The 21930-nt window shown below is 42.9% G+C and overlaps 1 protein-coding gene across 1 annotated transcript in view; it reads right to left on the bottom strand.

Moving 5' to 3' along the window:
- The window catches only part of DSG2 (desmoglein 2), a 50116-nt gene that overhangs the window by 15871 nt on the left and 12315 nt on the right, over window positions 1-21930 (bottom strand). The window contains exons 2-8 of the mRNA XM_053251094.1: window positions 12581-12616; window positions 10491-10619; window positions 6321-6485; window positions 5776-5920; window positions 2881-3059; window positions 1403-1537; window positions 1113-1298 (exon numbers count right to left, since the gene is read on the bottom strand). Coding sequence (XP_053107069.1) covers window positions 1113-1298; window positions 1403-1537; window positions 2881-3059; window positions 5776-5920; window positions 6321-6485; window positions 10491-10619; window positions 12581-12616 — 975 coding nt within the window. The remainder of the gene's footprint in view (window positions 1-1112; window positions 1299-1402; window positions 1538-2880; window positions 3060-5775; window positions 5921-6320; window positions 6486-10490; window positions 10620-12580; window positions 12617-21930) is intronic.

The following is a 21930-nucleotide window of genomic DNA, read 5'->3' as shown; positions in this document are numbered from 1 at the left end:
TGTCCCAGACATTGGAGAGACACGTGAAAAAGACCCCCAAATATCTCTGCAGTGGGGATACTATCTATCTATAGTTTTTTCGTGTGTGTGTGCGTGTGTGTGTGTGTACAGAATAGTGCTGAAAATGTAAAGTATGCATGTGAATCCACCCTTAATCAGGCAGGCCCTGATTCGGAGGTCAGGGACTCCCAAGACTTAAGCTAGGAGTGAGGCTGGGATCAAGCCTAGTAAGTCACTATCTAAAGGACTCAGCACTTTCTTCAGAAACAGAAGAGAAAAGGAGTGTGCATCAGCTGAGCACCTGTGACCAGAAGACATGAAGCATCTGGACTGAACAGTTCTGGTAAAAGTTCCAGGAACCTTTATCTAGTCAACAGAGCAGTACTTTCCATTTACTCGACTTTAGGTTCTAGTTTCTAACTCAAGACTTACTTTGCAAGAGTACATCAAGGTAACACTGTGTATACACAAGTTGTGAAAAGCAAGCACACTGGAAATAGGCTTACTCTCGCATAATTTCATTTGCACAATTTATGCATTTGAACAATTTGTGTAATTTATGCAACTGGCGTACACATAGCATTACTGGGCTGACATACCCTTGTATGGTATGTCAGCCCCTGACTTCAGGGACCTTGAGTTACAGAACACATGTCCCAGGTCTGGATTTGTATACAGCTCCCCCATTATGGCCCTGATGGTGTGTGTGTGTGTGTGTGTGTGAGTGAGGTGTGGGGTGGGGTGGGATGGGATAGGGAGAGCCATATATAGAACACCTTGTATTCTCTACCTAGAGGTAACTGGCATCAGATCCTAAATGGGGTTTAATTTGGTAGTAAGGCTGTTTAATATCAGTGAGACTGGTTTCAAAAGTAGCTGCACCTAGGATTTTATTCACATAATTGCTGGGGGAAAGAAATGGAAGATAAGTAGCAGCTAAGGTAAAGTAGGTAAAGAAGGCAAAATAGCAGCTAAGATTAACTGCTCTGATTCAAGCAATCCTATTATGTATGCATTGCTCCCATATACAGCACTTCTTTAGAAAGGGAGCATTTCCGGATTGGGACCAATGTCGCAAACCTTTGTTCTCTCTACAACAAACAAATACTAACCTTAACCAAAGTCAAAATTCCTTCATTGGTCTTTGAATCTGTTTCTATACGGAAATAGCCTCCTTCATTGCCAGACACAATTGTGAAGTTTGCCAGCCAGTTATCAGAGAATTTCTCATCTCTGTCAAAGACTTTTATTCGCATAATGTCCACATTAGCTGTATTTTCCTTGACACTTCCTTCATACTGTAAAAACCAAACCGTTATTATATCTTCTATTTCCTCAAGGAATACAGGGATATTTCCAATTAATAAAATGTTGAAATTGCTTGCTATTATCAAATGCTTACCACAGATTTTTCAAGAGTAGGAATATTGTCATTGACATCCAAAATCTTGATCTGTAGAGTTGTCTGTTTACCTAAGCCATTTGGACCTCCATCTTGGTCTTTTGCTTCCACAGTTAAGGAGTAGCTACTTTGCACCTGTGTGACATCCAAGAAATGTCTGTGAAGAAAGTGTAAGAGTATACAAGAGTGGGGCATGCACACTGGCTCAATTAGTGTGGAAAGCCCATGTATACTGCTAGCAAACATGTAGAGCCTCTGTGGCTCCTAACGACTGCACCACTGCTGTAGCAACACCGCTCCCATGGGAATCATGGGGGCAACATCACTACAGCAGTGATGCATTCTTTAGGAACAACGGAGGCTCTGACCATTTACTAGCAGCATACATGGGCTGTCCACATTCACAGAGCCAATGTGTGCACCCTGCTCTTCTACTGGTGGGGCACTGCACAGCTAGTAAGCCACTGACACCACTTGCCCAGGTCCCAGGTGGTGGAGGATGCAAAAAGTGCTCCTTTATGTCTCTGTCTCTCTCGTCTTGACATACACAAGAAGGGATCCTTGCTGCCAGCTGCCTGGGTGCCTATTAGTCTAAGGTAAATGATAGCAGAAGCTGGAGAGACCAGGAAACAATGGGGAACGCACATGTAGCATGGCCCTCGCATAAGTCAAGGAGAGTTCCACACCTTTGTATTTCAAGGTGAGGTGGCTTCTAGACCACATTTTGACTTTGGACATGACAACAAGTACCCTTTCAATCTGTAAGCAAGGTAACAAACAAGAACCCATCATTACATATGGCACACAATTATAATTGGTCATCTAACTCAAACAAGGTTTTATAAAGTTTTTGGAAAATACTTAGCCGAATTTGTTTGTAGTAGTTTTCAAAGTTGTTGGGGTAGTTACTGAGAAATGTGACTTGGTTTCTATCTTGCTGCACAGATGAAGAAAGAGTGCCTGATGAATCTAAAAAGATTACACCAGGGAGCGAAAGTACTCTTGTGGGCCCAAATCATCTGGGGCTTCATTGGTTAAAGCCAGCACATTAAACAGTGCTCAGAAGTAAACAGGGAGCTAGCACTGATTCTAGAGCCCTGACATTGAATGCTCCCAGTGACTCTTCACTATCAAAGAAGATCCCATTAGATACCAAGCTAAGTATGCCCTGAGCTTTTAACAGAGATTGCATTGTACTGCTAATAACTGCTTACTATTTGTACTGTTTATGTATATTTTGATTATTTTTAATTTTGTTTTTATTAGAAACCTCTCACACTGGGTTTAAGATTTATTATATGCTGCCTTCAGCACTTCTGTTGCAGAAAGGCAGGAAATAAAAACTTAGTCAATCAATACAATAATATAGCATTTTCCAGAAATACTGATAATCACATTTCTGTTTTATAAATGAGAAACTGCATAATGTAAATTTGGTGGATATGAAAAATGAGCCATGAGAACAAAAATAATTTTACCTCTCTATCGAGCTGGAAGGTTGCAGTCCGAACCTCGCCTGTTGCCTTGCTAATTATAAATGCAGAACCAGAATCAGAACCAGAACCAGAGTCTTGAGAAATAATCCTGTAGGCAATTTTTGAGTTGAGGGTATTTGGCTCATCATTATCAATTGCATTTAACTTTATCACAAGGGTACCTAAGAATTAAAATAAAATACAGTGCTGCTTGTCAAACTATATTGAACCGAATTTTCCCAAATGCTCAGAATATCATACTTCTAAATACTATATGGTACATTCAGATTTTTTAAATTTAGAGCTAGATTTAGTTCACATTTAGCATGTTTGATCAAACAGCATACATTTGACAAAATCCTGAAGATTTTTTTTAATGATTTAAGACTTCATGAAAGACTGTCTGCATCACTGTGGTGACTCCCTTAGGTGTCTAATCTCATCACTATTTGTGGTAGTTCCTTTATAAAATAAATTCCTTTCCCTTTTAATCACACTATCATAATTAAACTTTGTATAATAACCCTCTTAAACTCCCCTTGATAGAACAGAACTGTAGCTCAGTGGTAGAGCATCTGCTTTGCAAGCAAAAGTTGCCTAGTTCAATCCCTGGCATCTCCAGCTTTGGTTGCGAAAGACTGGAGAAGTTGCTGCCAGTCACTGTGGACAATACTGAGTTAGATGGACCAATGGTCTGACTCAGTATAAGGTAGCTACTATGTCTCTATGAATGGGATAGGCCTTAGGTATGGGAAAGAATTAATTAAAAAAACCCAAGGAACATTCTAAACTAAAATATATTAAGTTTTATCATGTAAATATGCCTTCTAGAATGAAAGGATAACTGTATACAGAATAAAGGAAGATGATGTAATTATTTAAAAAGTATTTAGATGCCTGTTGTAACGGAGCAGTGTCTACAGCTTTGATGCAGTGTCTAGGGTAGGGCTGCTCAACTTTGGCCCTCCAGCTGTTTTTGGACTACAACTCCCATCATCTCTAGCCACAGCAGTCAATAGCCAGGGATTATGGGAACTGAGGCCAACATCTGCAGAAAGGCCGAGGTTGAACAGCTCTGGTCTAGAGCCTCCCCTGAATAAACTCAATTGCCAGTTTCCCTAGACATCTCCTCCTCAGTGATTGCTCAAATACATACTAGCACAGATTTGTAGGCTCCTTAATGCTGGATATGTCCAGGCCAAACGGTTTAACCAGCTTCTCTGTCCCCTGGCCAGCCCACATGCCAAGCAAAGCCTTCCTCTCTCTGATCTACCTGGTTGCAAGTTCTCTGCTGCAAACCTTATTTGGTTGGACAGACTCTCTTCAGCCGCAGGCACAGAAAAAAGAAAGGCTGCTCTGATTCCTGCTTCTTCCTTCCTTCCTCACTCCTCCCTTGCCCTGCCTCACAGTCTCTTCTTCTAGTCTTCCCCTCAGCCTCGATCTTCCTTGAACAGGTTCTTTGAGGGAACATCCCCAACTGAACGTCTGCCTGTGTTAAAGCATCCTTAGCGGTCTTTTCCTCTCTAGAGCCACTTTGGATTCCATCAGCACCCCCTGTCAGCACATTCTAGCCACTCCTCCTGCTTCGCAACACAATCCATTGTCTCTACAACCGATAGAGGTTCTTAACTTCTCTGAACAGGGGAAAAAAACAAACACAAAACGATGAAGTATTTACTAAGTTTCCTCTGAAGCATGAACATGACATTTTACCCCAGATAATCTGTATAAATAGGGAGACAAATTCTCCACAAGCCCCTTGAACAATATTATGAAAGATAAGCTACATTTTAAAAAATAATGTCTGACACAAAGAAAATTACTCAAAGTAGTCCCATTGAAATTAAAAGGACATGATAGGCAATGGGACCCAATTTCTATGGGACAGATTTGAATATTTTCCCTCATCATGTCAGCCAATGTTATATTAATACAGAGATTGAATAAAATGATAAATATTGCATCTACCTGGCTGCACGTTCTCTGCTTCAGATCTTTTTTGGTTGGGCCATCTTCAACAACTAGGTTGTTGCATGTAGTAAGTGCTAGGGATGTGCACCAAATTGCTTCAGTGCATGTCCAAGAGCGGCGAGGGGTTCCCTTAATGGGAGGTGGGCAGGCCTTACCAGCCTGTCTTCCAAGCCCCCACCGGCCTGCCGCGGTGCTGTTGGTGGAAAGACTTCTGTGCAAGCGGCAGTTTGTACTGCTTGCCCCTTTAAAATGCTACACTGTGGCGATGGGATGCATCCTCCAGCATCCCTCACGCGGCATCGGCACGTAAATGGCATTGGTGACATTTACGTGCTGATGCTGGGGGACGCATCCCATCGCCATGGTGTGGCATTTTAAAGGAGCAAGTGGCATAAGCTGCCACTTGCACAGAAGTCTTTCCACCAACAGCGCCATGGCGAGCTGGCAGGGGCTTGGAGGACTGGTTGGTAGGACCCGCCCGCCTCCCCTTGAGGGAACCCCTCGCCCCATGCCGAAATGTTTCGGCACCAGGGAGCCAAGGTGTTTTGGCACCTCTCCAAAGAAGTGCCAAAATGCTTCAGGCTCATCCCTAGCAGCTGCAACATTAGTGCAACTAGGACTCATAATGGCACTGATTTATATTTTCCCCAAGTATTTTAACTTCCTAACAAATGTGTGCCATGTTCCTAATCTACTGCAATAGTAGATTAGTATGAGATAATATCCTGTATATGTATGTGGCAATCAGTGAAACATGGACACATGTAACCAACTGCAGGATTTCAACCGTAATTAGAATTACATTAGGGCACAACAGACAAGATAGTTGGGAGAAGCACAATGAATTCAAAATAACTGCAGAGAAAATAATGCATAAGTTGATACCAGCTCAGACAGATAATATATAAATAGAATATTAGAACTTACCTAGTGTACATAATTCTTCAACAGAGCCCACAAAAACTTCCTCTGAAAACACTGGGAAATTGTCATTTATGTCCTTAACTTTAATGATCAGTTCTAATGGTTTTTCCATGTTCTCACCATTCTGATTCCGTGCAAAGCCTGTCAGCTGCAAAAATGTCAACAGGAGAAGCAACAGGAAAGTAAAAATGGTCGTGTAAGTGGATTATACTGCTTATCATTAGCATACATAATAAAACAGCATTGAAATCCATACAGGGCCAACTCAGACAAGCACTGGCCACAATATGTAAGCAGCAGGGGCATCCTTTAATCATGTAACGATCCATCTGAATCATGCCTCTATATGTGCAGGAGTTCATGTAGAGGGGTGATACAGATTAATATCCCCCTGTATTCAATTAAGAGACACCCTGACTGCATGTCAGGACATTGTGTCAGGATGTCTGAACTGGCCCACAGTAAATGAGGAATAAAGTCAAAAGATGGTAGCTGTGATGAATCCAAATGGGTACCAGGAAAAACAGGAGTCCTGGTGATTAACTTACACGAAATAATGGTGTTTGTTCCCGATCAACAATCATGCTAGTTACATTCAGTTCTCCAGTTTTTTCATCAATCACGAACAGCCCAAAGGGTGGTGCTGTGATTCCTTCTCCAGTCACTGAGTATCTAATAACTACCCCATTTTCAACTTCACGATCAGATCGTATCTGTAAGAAATACAAGTTCAATATTAAGATCAAGGACTAAGGCAGAGATACCCCTGCCTGCTGAGGTTAGGTGAGTGATGACTGTGCGATGGGACTTCTCAATGGTGGCACTCAAATTGTGGAACACTCTCCCCAATTCTATATACTTTAATGATCTTTTGGCACCAGATGACTACATGGTCATTCAAAGGCATTTGAAGCATTATGTTTTCTTTTGTTACCAGTTTAAAAGCTAAATACATTTTTTCAACCCATTGTTACTTTTTTTAATTTACACAAGGCCCATCTTGATTCAGGCCCACGGCCATCTAGTCCAGCATCCTGTTTCACACAGTGGCCGACCAGATGCCTCTGGGAAGCCCAAAGGCAAGAGCTCAGGGCATGCCCTCTCTGAGTACTAACTGCTATTACTCCCCTGCAATTGGTATTTAGAGGCATCTTGCCTCTTAGGCTGGAGGTGGCCTATAGCTCTCAGACTAGTAGCCATTGATAGACCTGTACTCTATGGATTTATCTAAGCCCTTCTTAAAGCCATCCAGACTGTTGGCTGTCACCACATCTTGTAGCAAAGAATTCCGTAGGTTGATTATGCATTGTGTAAATTTTGTTGGTCCTAAATTTCTTGGCAATCAGTTTAATGAGATGACCCCTGGTTCTATTCTAGTGTTATGTGGGGTCGGGGGGGGGAGAATTTCTCTCTATCAACTTTCTCCACACCATGGCATGATTTTATAGAATTTTATCATGTCTCCCCTCAGTTGTCTCAACAGGATGTGGCCCCTCCCACCAAGTGCGACTCACCTAAGACCTAGCTGGCTCCTCCCACTGTCTCTCTCCAGGCAAAGGAGAGAAACAAAAAATGAAAGCCACAAAGCCCCCAAAACAAGCACTGGCAAAAAACAAAAACAGTCACAGACACAGGGATTTCTCCCCTAAAGAGAAACCAGTCCCTCAGAATCTCCCCCTCCTTCTGGGAGGGGGTTTCTTTTTGGTAGAAAAGCTTCCTTATCTTCTCAGGTCTGCCCCCACTCCAAAGTCACATTTATATACCACCCAATATTATATATAGTATAATATATAATACTATATATAGATATATAGTATTTTTCACCCTATATAAAATCTCAGGGTGGTTTACAATTTAAACAAACAGCAAATAAAACCTAAAAATCATATAAAATAGATTAAAATTACCATAAATAAAACTTTTTAAAAAGCTTGATTAAACAGGTGTGCTTTCAAAACAATCAGAGATGGGAGATTCTGATGTCATTTGGGAGTGTGTCCCAGAGCCCCAGGACAATTCTAGAGAAGGCCCGGTTTTGGGTTGCCACCAAGCAAGCCAGTGGCAACCACAACTGGACTTGCCCAATGATCTTAATAGGCAGTGGGGTTCATAAAGAAGACAGCGCCTTCTTAACTTTAATGGGACCAAGCCATTCAGGACTTTATAGGCAATAACCAGCACTTTGTATTTTGCCCGGAAACTAATTGGCAACCAGTGTAGTTCTTTTAAAATAGGAGTAATATGATCTCTTTGGGTGGCCCTGGAGACCAGCCTGGCTGCTGAATTCTGCACCAGTTGCAGTTTCTGAACTACATACAAAGGCAGCCCAATGTAGAGCACATTGCAGAAGTGAAGCCTCGAAGTTACTAGCATATGCATCACTGTTTTAAGGTTGTTTGTCTCAAGAAATGGATGTAGTTGGTGTATCAGCTGAAGCTGATAAAAAGTGCTCCTAGCCACAGCTTCAATCTGAGATATCAGGGAGAGGTTTGGGTCCAGAAGTTCTCCAAAGCAACATACCTGATCATACAAGGGAAGTGTAGCCCCATCCAGAACAGGCAGATCTAAACTACTTCCTAAGTTCCAACCTCCCACAATGAGTACTTGCGTCTTGCTTCAATTCAGCTTCAGTTTGTGCTCCCTCATCCAGCCCATTCCAAGCAAGCATTTAGAGTGTTTAACCCATCTTCTGATGAAGTTGATATGGAGAAATAGATCTGGGTGTCACAGCATATTGCTAGCACCCTGCTCAAATAGTGGTGTGCACGGAACCGCCGCAGCGCGTGGTCTGGCACTGAGGGGGGTCTACCTTTCAGAGCGGGGGGGGAGTGCTTACCCCTCCCGCCGCTCTTCCCCCTCCAGCGCTGCATTTAAACCCGAAGTTTCCCGGAAGTATCGGAAAGACGCTTTCTGATACTTTCAGGCAACGGCGGGGGCAGGGGCGGCAGGGAGGAACGCTGCCGCCCCCGAAACTTCGAGTTTAAATGCAGCGCCGGAGGGGGAAGAGCGGCGGGAGGGGTAAGTACTACCCCCCCGCCCTCAAAGGTAGACCCCCCTCAGTGCCGGATCGCCGGACCGGTCCAGTTCCGAACCGGTTCGGAGGCCTCCAACATAGTCTCCGAACCGGTTCGTGCAGATCCCTATGCTCAAAATCTCCTGATGATTTCTCCCAGCGATTTCATTTAGATGTTAAAAAACACTGGAGATAGAATGTAGCCCTGTACGACTCCATACAATAACTCTCGCTTTAAGAGCAACTATCTCCAAGTGACATCATCTGGCATCTACCCTAGAGGTAGGAGTGGAACCACTGGAAATTGGTGCCTCCCAGCCCCAACCCCCTCAGGCAGGGCAGAAGGATACCATGGTCGATGGTATCCAAAGTCGCCGAGAGATCCAAGAGGACCAAAAGGTCCTCTTGTTTTTAAATAATCCACTATTTACTGTTTTTAAATAATCTTGGACTATTTTTACTGCTGCTGTTACTAAGTTCTTTTAGCTTTTTTGTGTTAGTTTAGGCTGAGTTTAGTTGTTTTATTGCTACATATGTGCTCGATGATTGTAAGCTGCCTTGAACATTTTGTCCATTGCTTTTATGGACAAAACACAACAAAAACTTTTGTGCATTTCCAGCCTTCCTAGGTAACTTAGATGTCTCTTTACAGAGTGGAATATTTTGTGCACATCTGTGCTGCAAAATATTTTCAAAGCTTAGCATGATCATTCTATTAAATGTTTGCTTAGGTTTAGAGATCAATAGTAGATCAATCGATGCAATTAAATTAAATTAAGACTATGATTCATCCTCCCGCATGCACAGCTGCATGTGCAGCAGAGAATCCTTATACTGTCACTCACCCCCCCACCCCACCCCAGTCGGCCGCTCATGGTTAGGGCGCTGTTTGTATGAAGAGGGAAGTGCCATAACTGTGATGGCCAGCGTTTCTGTGAGCAGCCTCGGGTGACCCAGGCTGCCATTCACGGAAGCACCAGCCATCCCAGTTACTGCACTTCCTCCTTCACACAAACAGTATTGTAGCTGTGAGCAGCCGTCTGGAAGGGGTGAATGGGAGCGCTGGGGTGGGACTTCCTCTCCTCTTTGAAGCTGTAACCATGAGCACCACCGCACACCATAACATCTGAATGGGGCTTCAGCTGGAAGCAGAATTTTGCTCAAGGACAGAAAAAAGCTTAAAAGTAAGGACAAGGAGCTTGTACCATATTATTATTTACATTTTATATCCCGCTCTTCCTCCAAGGAGCCCAGAGCGGTGTACTACATACTTAAGTTTTTCCTCACAACAACCCTGTGAAGTAGATTAGGCTGAGAGAGAAGTGACTGGCTCAGAGTCACCCAGCAAGTATTATGGCTGAATGGGAATTCGAAATCGGGTCTCCCCAGTCCTAGTCCAGCACTCTAACCACTACACAGACAGTTTTGATTATAATCTGATTATAACCCCCTATAATCTATCTGCAGATTATAATCTACAATTAATGCATTAATAATTTAGTCAAGTTGTACTAAAATTACAATTTTCATCAGTTTAAATTTTGTTTTCATTAAAAAGCCCAGCATGGGTAATATACTAAAGTATGTATGTATGTATGTATGTATGTATGTATGTATGTATAAATATATTCATTCCCCAAAAGCATTTCCATTACAAGCTTGCCCCATATGCATCAGACTTTAATTCATTTGGTCTCCCACTTACTTTAGCAATTGGATTCTTCCCACTGTTGTCACGCTCCTCCCAGATGCCTGCAGATGGAACAATCCATTCTCGCTTTTGTCTGATTAGACTGCCACTATTGAATAGCTGGTCATTTCTGCCACCACGAACCTGTCAGGAAACCAAGCTTCTATTGCAATACTCTGTGCAACACTGTGTGTGTTTTTAAATTTTCTGCTATTAATCAAAATTAATAGGCTACTACGTTAAATGTACGCTAATTTTCATTTAATAATAAAGTACAACAGTAGATGAAATGGAAAATGTACTGCGTTCTTCAAAGCAGACTAATGTGGCTGCATACTTACTAAGGACATGTAGAACATGTCTATGTATGTGTATGTTTATTTAGAAGTAAGTTCCACTGCCTTCATTAGGGCTTCCTTCTCAGTAAGTGCACTTAGAATTGCAGCCTAAGTTCCAAAGAGTTTAACTGGACTTATGTTTGAGTAAATCTGTTTAGGATTGAACTACATGGTTTATTTACTTGCATTTTAATTAAATCCCTATAGAAGGGAAACAAGTAGTTCTAAGCTGAATTAGTGGAGCTTGCTTTCTGTTTCTTTTCATATTCTCCAATATGCTGAGAATTTGCTTTGTATGCAATTGTCAGCACATGGGTTACAAAGGGGTGCTGTCTATGTTTTTGAGTGGCTGCCATCTTGTATGAATGAGGGCAGATCAGCAAAAGACACCCAAGGCTCCCTCACATGTGCTGCAAACTTGGTTTGTAATTTACTTTAAATGCAAAAGTTATTGGAGGGGACAAACACATGGACCATACACACACATCTCACAAGCCTTCTTCCCTTTAGAAACTAGGCTAAAAATTATGTACCCATATTTTCGCAAGTATAATCTGTGGGGTATAAAGGTTTTGCATCCCTGAAGCAAGATAGGATGGATAATAAATGGGTGCAGGGTATACAGCATCATATAAAGAACTGTTCTGGAGTCATTTACAGCAAGAAAAGCCAGCAAGGGGACCTCTCCTCTCAGCAGCAGCTGCCATTATCATTCAGTGAAGTTTTTTTGTTTGTTTGTTTTAACAAGGTGTTCTTGCACCTCGCTGCAAAAGAATTGCTTTCATGCAGTAGCACAGGTGTGCAAGAACATCTGCCAAACAAACAAAACAGCTTCAGCAACCAATAATTGCAGCTGCTGCTAACTGCACTAATTCAGAATGATATAAGAGCTGAAGCTATCTTTAGCTTTGAATGGCCATTTGAATGGTGTGAGCAAATGCGAGTAATACAGGTGTGTGGGTAATACAAGGGTTTTTTTTTTTTGGGTGAAACTGTGGGTTATATTCGTGAAAATACAGTAATTCTTTTCAGTTCACATGTCAGACAGGTTACCACAGAAAGGAAAAAGTTCTTTTGTGTGCTACAGGAGTTGAGCAAACTATTTCTCTGATATGAGCATTTGTGCTATGTAGACAAAAGCACATTTGTGTTATAAAAAGGAAGGAGTAGTCTATCTATATGGGACCTCTGAACTATATTGTCCTGATCATCTTTTCTGCAAGAAGACATGTAATAACTATTGTTTTATTTATTTATTTACATTCATTTAACATATTTCTATACCGCCCAAACTCAGGTCTCTGTGCAGTTTACAACAGGCTTTAAGTTTTAAAGGCTTTAGCCTTTGGGCTTTAGTTTTTATATATACCATCTAAAATGCCTTGACAATGAGTGGCATATACATTTTAGAAATAAACTACAGCAATATGTGGATATTATTTTCACTAACTGAAACGGGTTTCACACGTTTGATTGCAATAAGTAAACATGGCTGCACTGCACTGCACATCTTCTAGAATGACTTCCCACAAACATGTGCTCAAGGCAGTGTACAGAAATCAGTGAAATCGCGGCTGGTGAGTGTAATGACTGTTCTCCTCTCTTGGAAACACGGCTGGGCATGCAATTGCCCCTCTTCTTTGCCCTATCATAACCACCCACTATTAGACTGTCTAGATACTGTCTATGCCTCTCATATAAATTCACAACAGTCAATACGATTTACATATTCACATCCATTAACTGCAATTTCACACCATTTCCTACCTCCACGTGAAGTCCACTTCCAAAGATTACACAGCTCTGCAAAAGTAAAAAAAATAATTAAACCCAAATCACAACACATGCAAGATAATCTAATGTCCCTCAAATTAATTGCAATAAAATTCATTAAACTTATTTTGCCCCCCATTATTGCCACCCAATAATGGAGAGAGAGAGAGAGAGAGAGAGAGAGAGAGAGAGAAGGGACAGTTAATTTAAATATCTTATTTAAAATCCAAACCAGGCTTTCAACATTTCAAAGAGTCATGAAACAAAATGCTCCTTTGGCTTCTTTATCATCATGAATAAACAATCTCTGAAAGTCAGTCTTTTCTTCAACTCAGGGTGTAGCTGCCTACCCTGTTTCCCCGAAAGTAAGACCTAGCAGTAATTTCTGATGTACCGCTAATTGCCCTAGTGCATTTTTGGGAGCTAAAATTAATATAAGACACTGTCTTATTTTCGGGGAAAACACAGTATTATAATGAACACCAAGCTACTGTAAAAAAAAAAAAAAAGACAGCCCTGTGTCAAGCTCTCCCCTTCTCTACTCTACTGCAAAGTATAGTATAGAATACCCTGTGTCCTGAGGACATTGTCATATTTTACTGCCACGGCTAGTGGCAGGTGGGCAAGAACATATCGTGATCTAATATCAGAGCATAATGTACGTTATACCTTACACTGTACTGTGGGAGCTTTGAGAAAAAGTTGCTATTTTTAGTGGCAGCAGCTCTATGTTTCTTAATAACATGTAGCTCCACTTTCAGTGCAGCTGAACACTGAAGAAGATGGGGGAGAGATAACCATATGGAAAACACTGTGCTCACACAAGGTAGGGAAGGGACTGTCAGCGACATGTTATCAGGGAGCACAGGGTGTTGCAGTACCAAGGGTGAAGAACTGATAAAAACACCACCACCCCCTCACATGAGGGGAGCATCTTTCATTTGTAGAAGTACTAGTTTGGATGCTGCTGATCAATTCTGTATTGTTCATGTAGCTATGGACAGTTTTCTCATGTATACAATTTAATTCAAATTTAATTTAATGAATGCAACCTAACAAGAGAGCTATCTCATTCATTCATTCTTTATCTCTCTATGTAAACTGCTTTGGGACCTTTTGTTGAAAAGAGGTATATAATTTTTTGTCATTGTAGTAGTAACCATACAAGTTCAGGAGAGAACTTATATGGAGAAGACCTTTGATTTCTTGGCAGCAAATGCCACACAGATTGTTATTATTATTATTTCCCGACTTGCTTCTCTATAATCAGGACAACCAAACAAAACAATATTTTCCTTTTATAACCCCCAAATTTGTACTGAAATCCAGCTCTATCACTCTCTCCTATAACCACATCCTGAGTGCCTAGATGGAGCTCCTCCATCAGGTGGTTTCCTCATTCACTTCAATGGAGGGGCCAGACTCCATGCATACAAAGTGCTGCTTCCCATAGAAGACTGAGCATTTATTTAGTCCAGATCCTTTAGCTCTAAGAGAAAGTCTGAATTTTTAGGAGCCAGACCGTCCTCCACTCCATGCATGGGCGTAACTGGCAGGGTGCAGCCAGGGCACTTGCCCTAGGCGCCACTGAGGGGGAGCACCATGCCAGTGCCTGCCACCCTCACCCCACTGCTCACCTGCCCAGCCCCAAGGCCCCTCAGCCACTTGCCCTCCTGCTTGCCTTGCCCTCCAGCCTAGGATCGGAGCTGCCTGCAAACAGCAACACAGCAGCTCCTTCTCTCCCTGCCTCTCAGCTGATTGGCGGGTGGGCAGGGCTTCCAGAGAGGCCTCCGTGCAGGCCTCCCTGAAGCCTGAACTCAAGTAGGCTGGCAGGCCCCAAGCAAGCCAAGAAGGAGGCAGCCAGAGTTCTCTGCAGCAGACCCTCTGCCCAGACCATCCAGCACAGCTTTTGCCAGGTAGAATGTGAATTCCTTTTTGTGGTCGTCCCCCCCCCCCCCGCCCCATATATAGGGATCTGCTTGCCATAGGGCTTTGATGTGGGCGGTGGGAGACTGAGAAGTCTCTGAATATTTAATTTAAAACAGATTGGAAAATTTGCTGGCTTTAAAAACAAAAACTATCTTAAAAGGCCTATAAGTGGCTTGTTTCATGGCAGAAAATTACAAAAACTTCTGGAACAAACAATATTTCATTCATTCATTCATAAAGTGCATTTATAAATGCACTTATGTTCAAGTTGTTTTGCAACCCAGAAGGTCTGAGTGAGAACTGTGAAGCATGTGTTGTGCTTTTATTTTATTTTTCTTATGTGTGAACTGCTACCCAATAACTCGCAGGGACTTCAGGGTAAATCTGGCCAACATGTGAATGCAGCACCTTCATTCCAGAGATGTGCGTTTAAAGGGCCTTAAAAGCCCCGTGTAAAAAACCTCCTGGAATCAAACTTTACTGAATTTGTTCAGAATTCTGAGAAAACATACACAGGCTCACACTGCATGGTTGAAAGTCTCCTTTGCTAATCCACAGCGAGGGGGCCATTTTAATAATTAGTGTTTCTTGTGTGTTCTAGGCATTAAAAGTAGCAGAAATATATAGTACTCAATGTATATCACTATATATCGTGAAGTGTGCATGTGTGTATTCAGTGAAATGTATTTCCAGGCAGCATACTTATTTTAAAATATCAGACTTAAATCCTTGGGGGCCTGGGGTGTGTGGAGGCCGTGGACTTTGAGGGCCTGGGGGCCCATTTTAAAATCTTGCCTCTGGGCCCATTCCAACCTTGCTATGCCCCTGGCGGAATAGATACTAGACATGGGTTTCTGCACAACACCTGCACAGAAGAAACTTTCATGTAGAAAATGTGTCTCTTGTAAATTGACCCTGAATTTTCCATCCATGACTGGGATACCTGAGAGTTAGAGTCAATAATAAAAGAACAGGACACTGCTTGTGACAGGAAGGGGCAAATTGCAATTATTTCTTAGTTTAGCAGGGGCTGGTTTTGGCCCTGGCAGAACTTGGCTGTCTGCTCCTGTTGCAAATTCCTCTGTCTAGTGTGGCAAACTAATGTATCCTCCTCCTTCCTGGTGCCAAAGTAAGCACTAGTGTGGTGAATTCACATATACCCCATTATGAGCCGACAGTCATTACAAGACAAAGGCTGGCAGGAATCATTCACTGGTTTATAGGCTCCCCATCCCCCCACCCCCACCTGCCACCACCTTCTTCCTCTGTTTTGCTAGTGGCTATTTGGGCAGGTGATCCTCTAGGACAAAGTCAGCATGGTGTAGTGGTTAGAGTGCTGGACTAGGACCGGGGAGACCGGAGTTCAAATCCCCATTCAGCCATAGTACTAGCTGGGTGACTCTGGGCCAGTCACTTCTCTCTCAGCCTAACCTACTTCACAGGGTTGTTGTGAAAGAGAAACTCAAGTATGTAGTACTCTGGGCTCCTTGGAGGAAGCGCGGGATATAAATGTAAAAATAATAATAATACTTTTTTTTTTTTAAGCATGAGATGAGACAGAGAAAATGGCACTTGGAATCCTCACATAACTCCTGACTGTTGTTCTAAGTCTTTAACAGAGATGGCTCATGTTTTCAGGTTTTGATCAACAACCATGTCTAGATCGTACAGTGTTCCTTTTAACAGGGATTTCCAGATATTGTTGACTACAAGTCCCATCATCCCTGCTTGGACAGGGGCGCAATTTCAGTGCTTGCCCTAGGCACTATTTTCCCTAGATACGCCCCTGACTCCATGGGGTGGTGATGGTAGTAATGAACTCACCACTCTCTTCCAGTAGTGCCCTCTATTTCATGGGTAGGGTGTGTGGACTCGTTTTTCACCCTCAGCAATGCCCTCCACTCTAGGGGAGGGTGGGTTCCTTGCCTTGCTTTCCTCTTCCTTCTTTCCTTGCTCATACCTCCCTCCTGGTCATGGCTGTCTGGCACAGGAAGGCAAAGGGCCAACATGACCAGGAGATGGAGTAAGCAAACAGAATGGGGACAGGCTGCTCTCTTCTGCTCCTGGTTGTATAGGCCTATCACCTGCCCGAGCCAGACAAACGGCAATCAGCAGGAGGGGAAAGAAACCCCTTACTGGCCTTGCTTACTGACTAGCCCTCTTGGTCATGGCCATCCAGATCAAGCAGGCAATGGATGGACAGGTCTAGGAGGAAGATGGAGCAACCTGCCCCTGCCTCTCTTGCTCACTCCTCTTCCTGTCTGCTGATTGCCTGACTCAGGCATCATGGCAACCTGGTGACTGTCTAGTCCTGATTTAATGCATTTCAATGGTTCAAAGAGCTTCATACATACAGTATCTCAGTAACCCTTTACAACAGTCTTGTAAAGGCAGGGGAATGTTGTTATATCCATATGGCAGACAGAAGCTGAGTTTTGAGTAGCTTGCCAAAGGCCAGCTACTGAATCTGTGGTAAGAGTTTGAACCTGGAACTTCCTGGCTCATAGTTTACTCTCTTAGCCACCATTTTACACCAGCTCACATACAAGCAAGTTTTCTCCCATGTGATAGGATTGTATATATAGGCACACGATCATATAGTAAATTATTAGCATGAATGGGCAGGGTTCAGCCATTTCCATGGTGAAAGGTGCCCTTCTTCCATCTGACTGAATTATGGAAACAATGGTGGTTTTACTCATGTACCTGTCCCAGTTCATGTGTCTCCACAAGGATATGCTCTTGCATTCATGATAATCTGAATTTTAAAAAGGGTGCTTATGTAGAGTTCCATTCCCCCCAGAATTCCGGGTTTCACCCGGATTTTAAGCATCTCACCCAGATTGTTTAGCCCACCCATATTGGCCCAGATTTCAGCTCTCTCTCTCTCTCTCTCTCTCTCTCTCTTTTTAAAGCTAAGCTCTAGCCCTTGTAGAAGTAGAGTTATGGAGCAAAACGTGTAGTCACTATTCTGCTCAAACATTATTTTCAAGCCAATTTACATAATATACAAATTAGACACCCAGATTTGGAAAGCCAGAATATGGCAACCCTATGCTTATGAGCATGAAGCAGCCCACAAGAACTGCCATCTTAAGTTAAAGACAAATGTGAATGTGTTATGATTGGGGCTGCTCTGCTTTACGACTGAGCTGCTGCACCTCCAAGGGATTGCTGGATCAGGGTGGAGAATCTCTCCACAGCCCTGCAGAGTAATTCAGCTTTATGGTACATATTTCAAAGTGTATTCAACGCTTTCACAAACATTTCTGTTATCTTTATGAAGCAGCTAGTGTTATTCTACTTGCACGCAGACTAAATTAGCATAATGCTAGCTAGCAATTATGTTATCTTTTACATATTCAGATTTTTTTTGTAATATTGCTACATGATTTTTTTTTAAAGAAATGAAAAATTCATTTGGTTTTAAATCTGTTTTACACATTTGCCTAGTCAAAACTTATGAAGAGTAATTAGGTATAAGAATTAAAAGCTGGGCCTCTAACATGGATAAGAAGAAAAGCACATTTTACTGTAAGCAGCGAACATACTGCACAACATTACATGCACGTTTCACAGCAATTGCACAGTTGTGCAAGAACACTCTTCCGCGGGCACAAAAACTGCACAAAGGGAATTCTGTGACAGTACCACCATTGGAAAGAATTGGCTACTGCTGCACGACTCTGTTCAATTTTTATGCTTGTGCAAGAGCTCTCTTGGGCAACCGTGTGAATATTACATTATGATTGCACACACATGTAATGCATGGTATATCAGCCAGCTATTATAGGAACAATGCCCTTCACACACAGCCACATGGGAGTCCCTCTCTTGTGATGCAATTCCACATGGTTATGGTCCAAGCATAGAGATGTGAAATTTTTATGGCCTATGGAAATGTGAAGAACATTTTACCATTCAATCATTATGTGACTATAAACACGGGATCATATTGTTTTAAGGAAACTGACAGTATACGTAAGTATTATTTTGGGCGTCTTCCTGCCTGCAATACAAAGATCTACCTGTCCACAAGTAAATCTTTGTTTCTCATGTCCCAGCAGGTTTGAAAGATGTATTTCTAGCCAGAGGAGGTTTCTGTTCCAGGGTGGATTTCTTTGTTTGGGGTGAGAAAAGCATTTTCTTTGTCTCATGTCTAATCCTACCCTGCCCTTACATTACAAATGATTCTGTCATAACATAGGTTAACCTGATTCATACCTTGTCTCAGAGCTGTACAGGTATAAACCAGGAGGAAGATCTCTTTAAGATCCTAAAGCAGTTTGACTAAAAATGTAAGTGCTCTAAATTACACAGAACTTTTTTTTTTTAAAGACCACGTTATACTCCTTTCAATACATATGTTTCTAATGAGACAAACAATAGCCAATGAGCTTGAACTTTAAGCTCAAGCAAGTTATAGCATGTTGAACCAACATGGGACTCTACATTACAAACAATATTTATACAATAGCAAAGCATCAATACAAAATGGGCTGGTCATAACCTATCACACACAACTGGTGTCCCACATTATTTCACTGCCTAAAAAACAAACAAGAAAGCTACTTTGCAACTAGAGAGCAAGAGTTCCTCACACACTGTGGCTTCATATCACTGAGTTGCCCTTGCAACCAACACTTCCCTGCTTTTACAACCAAGTACCTCCTTAAGACATATTTCTTCACTGACTTTTCTGTATTGATCTGCTTTTACTCCCCCCCCTTTTTCCAACTGTTTAATTTTAAATTTTTTTGTACAGAGGCTAGCAATGTGAGCAACCACAACCACTACAGTTGAAGTGGACATAAGAGGATCACGCCAAAAATCCTCCTGTGGATGGGGCTGCAGCTCAGTGGTAGAGTATCTGCTAGGGATGTGCACGAATTTGTTCGGAGGCCATTTCACGGGCATCCAAACAGGTTCGAACACCGAGGGGGGGGGGTTTGAAGTTCGAGGCCAGAGGGGTGACACTTTAAGGGCAGGTGAGGGTGCACTTACCCCTCCCGCCAGTTTCCCCCACCAGCGCTAGTTGCCATTAAACATCAGGGCAGCAGCATACCTCCCTGCTGCCCCTTCCCTCTCCTCGGCCGGAAGTAGCCGGGTGCGCATGCGTGCGTGTGCACGTCAGACGCTTCCGGCTACTTCCAGCCGAGGAGAGGGAAGGGGCGGCAGGGAGGTATGCTGCTACCCTGATGCTTAATGGCAACGAGCGCTGGTAGGGGGAAAGTGGCGGGAGGGGTAAGTGCACCCTCCCCACCCTTGAAGCAGCAGCCCCACCACCTTTGAACCGCCGCACCACGGTTCCGTGCACATCCCTAGTATCTGCTTTGCATGCAGAAGGTCCCAGGTTCAATCCCTGGCATCTGCAAGTAGGACTGGGAGAGACTCCTGCCTGAATGCTTGGAGAGTTGCTGCCAGTCAGAGCAGACAATGATGAGCTAGTGGACCAATGGTTTGACAACACAAGGTAGCTTCCTATGTAGTCCAGCATCCTACTTCCCATAATAGCTTTCCAGTTACATCTGGGAAGCCCCTATAACACCACCACCACTATTTTTTATAGCTGCTCCATAACAGATTGTTCTCTGGGCAACTTGCAATATAAGGCTTGAAGACAATAACCCTTTCTCAATGTTAGCCCCCCAGTATACTACTTATGAACATGGGAGTTCTACATAGCTATCATGTCTAATAGCCAGTGACAGATATAGTAATGCATTTGCCTAATTCCCATTTAAAGCCAGCCATGACCATCACGTCTTGTGGAAGCAACTTCCAAACATATTGTATGAATGAGACAAATACATGTACTCTACAGGTCCTTACAGGGAATCAGTATTGTCTGCAGCTCCTGGACTACACATACTGTTGCAAACATGGGTTTGATACTTTTAACATTTTAACCCATTTATTTATTAATTATATTTGTATACCACCCCAAACTTCCATCTCTGGGTGGTTTACAACAACATAAAACAAATTAAAACAGAAATAAAAATCTTTAAACGATTCAAAACCACAAGTCTAGTTAAAAAGCTTGGTTGAATAAATATGTCTTTAAGAGACTTTTTAAAAGTTGTCACAGATGGGGAGGCTCTTATTTCAGCAGGGAGCTCATTCCAGAGTCTCGGGGTGGCAACAGAGAAGGCCTGTCCCTGTGTAGCCACCAGACAAGCTGGTGGCAACTGCAGACGAACCTCTCCAGATGATCTCAATGGGGGAATGGGGCTCCTAGTGAAGAAGACGTTCTCTTAAATACCCTGGGCCTAAGCTGTTTAGGGTTTTATAGGTTATAACCAGCACCTTGTAATTTGCCCAGAAACTTATTGGTAGCCAGTGCAGTTCTTTTAATTTGGAGTAATATGGTCTCTTCGAGATGACCCGGAAACCAACCTGGCTGCCGCATTCTGTACCAACTGCAGTTTCCACGCTATGTACAAAGGCAGCCCCACATAGAGTGCATTGTAATAATCAAGTCTGGAGGTTACCAGCATATGTACAACTATTCTGAAGTCATTTGTCTTATATCATTTATCTTTAGGCATTCAAAATTCAGGTTTGTTGTATATGGTAGACAACAAATGCGAGTATACCAGTTAGCCATGCTCCCAAGCATCAATATACAAGTCATGAGCCATGCTCCTTGCACTCCCAGGTACAGTGTTTGGCTGAAGAGGGAAGCAGGAGACCTGGTTTTCTGGTAAAGTGTGCCGCCAAGTTGATTTTGACTCCTGGCACCCACAGAGCCCTGTGGTTTTCTTTTGGAGAATACAGGAGGGGTTTACCATTGCCTCCTCTCATGCCATATGATCCCTTTCGGCATCTTCCTATTTTGCTGCTGCCCAATATAGTACCAGCGGGGATTCGGGTACTATATGCATCAATTGGCATCTCCAAGATATGGCTGAGAGAGACTTTTGCCTGCAACCTTGGAGAAGCAGCTGCCAGTCTGTGTAGACAATACTGCGCTAGATGGACCAATGGTCTGACTTGGGCCTGCAGCCTGAGTGTGCACAAAAATGGGCAGCAAGAGCGCCTGGCAGTGGGGGAAATCGCCCAATGTATCGCACTCCTGGTGCAGTGCACTGTGGGATTCTGGAGGACTTTTTCCTCTGGCTCCCAGCTCTGGCACTTGCCGTGGCTCCACTCGTGTGCTGCATGAGTGGCAGAGTTTACTGTGGAAGGGAGATTGTGTGCAGGGAGGAGCCTCCCTCCCCACCAATACCCCCACCCACTGTCATGTGAACAACCTTACTATCTACCTACTTCACTTCTGTGGCGTTCATGAAGCTCCCATTCTGTAATGTTCTGATCTTGGTGCTTACTCAGATACTATTCTTAAGTCTGGAGTCAGACTATAGCCCTATTCACATATTATGTTGAACACATCCCATGTACAATCTCTGTAC

This window comes from Hemicordylus capensis, chromosome 4 (genome assembly GCF_027244095.1).
Source record: "Hemicordylus capensis ecotype Gifberg chromosome 4, rHemCap1.1.pri, whole genome shotgun sequence".
NCBI classification, from domain to species: Eukaryota; Metazoa; Chordata; class Lepidosauria; order Squamata; family Cordylidae; genus Hemicordylus; species Hemicordylus capensis.
This window is presented reverse-complemented; position numbering and strand designations above follow the sequence as displayed.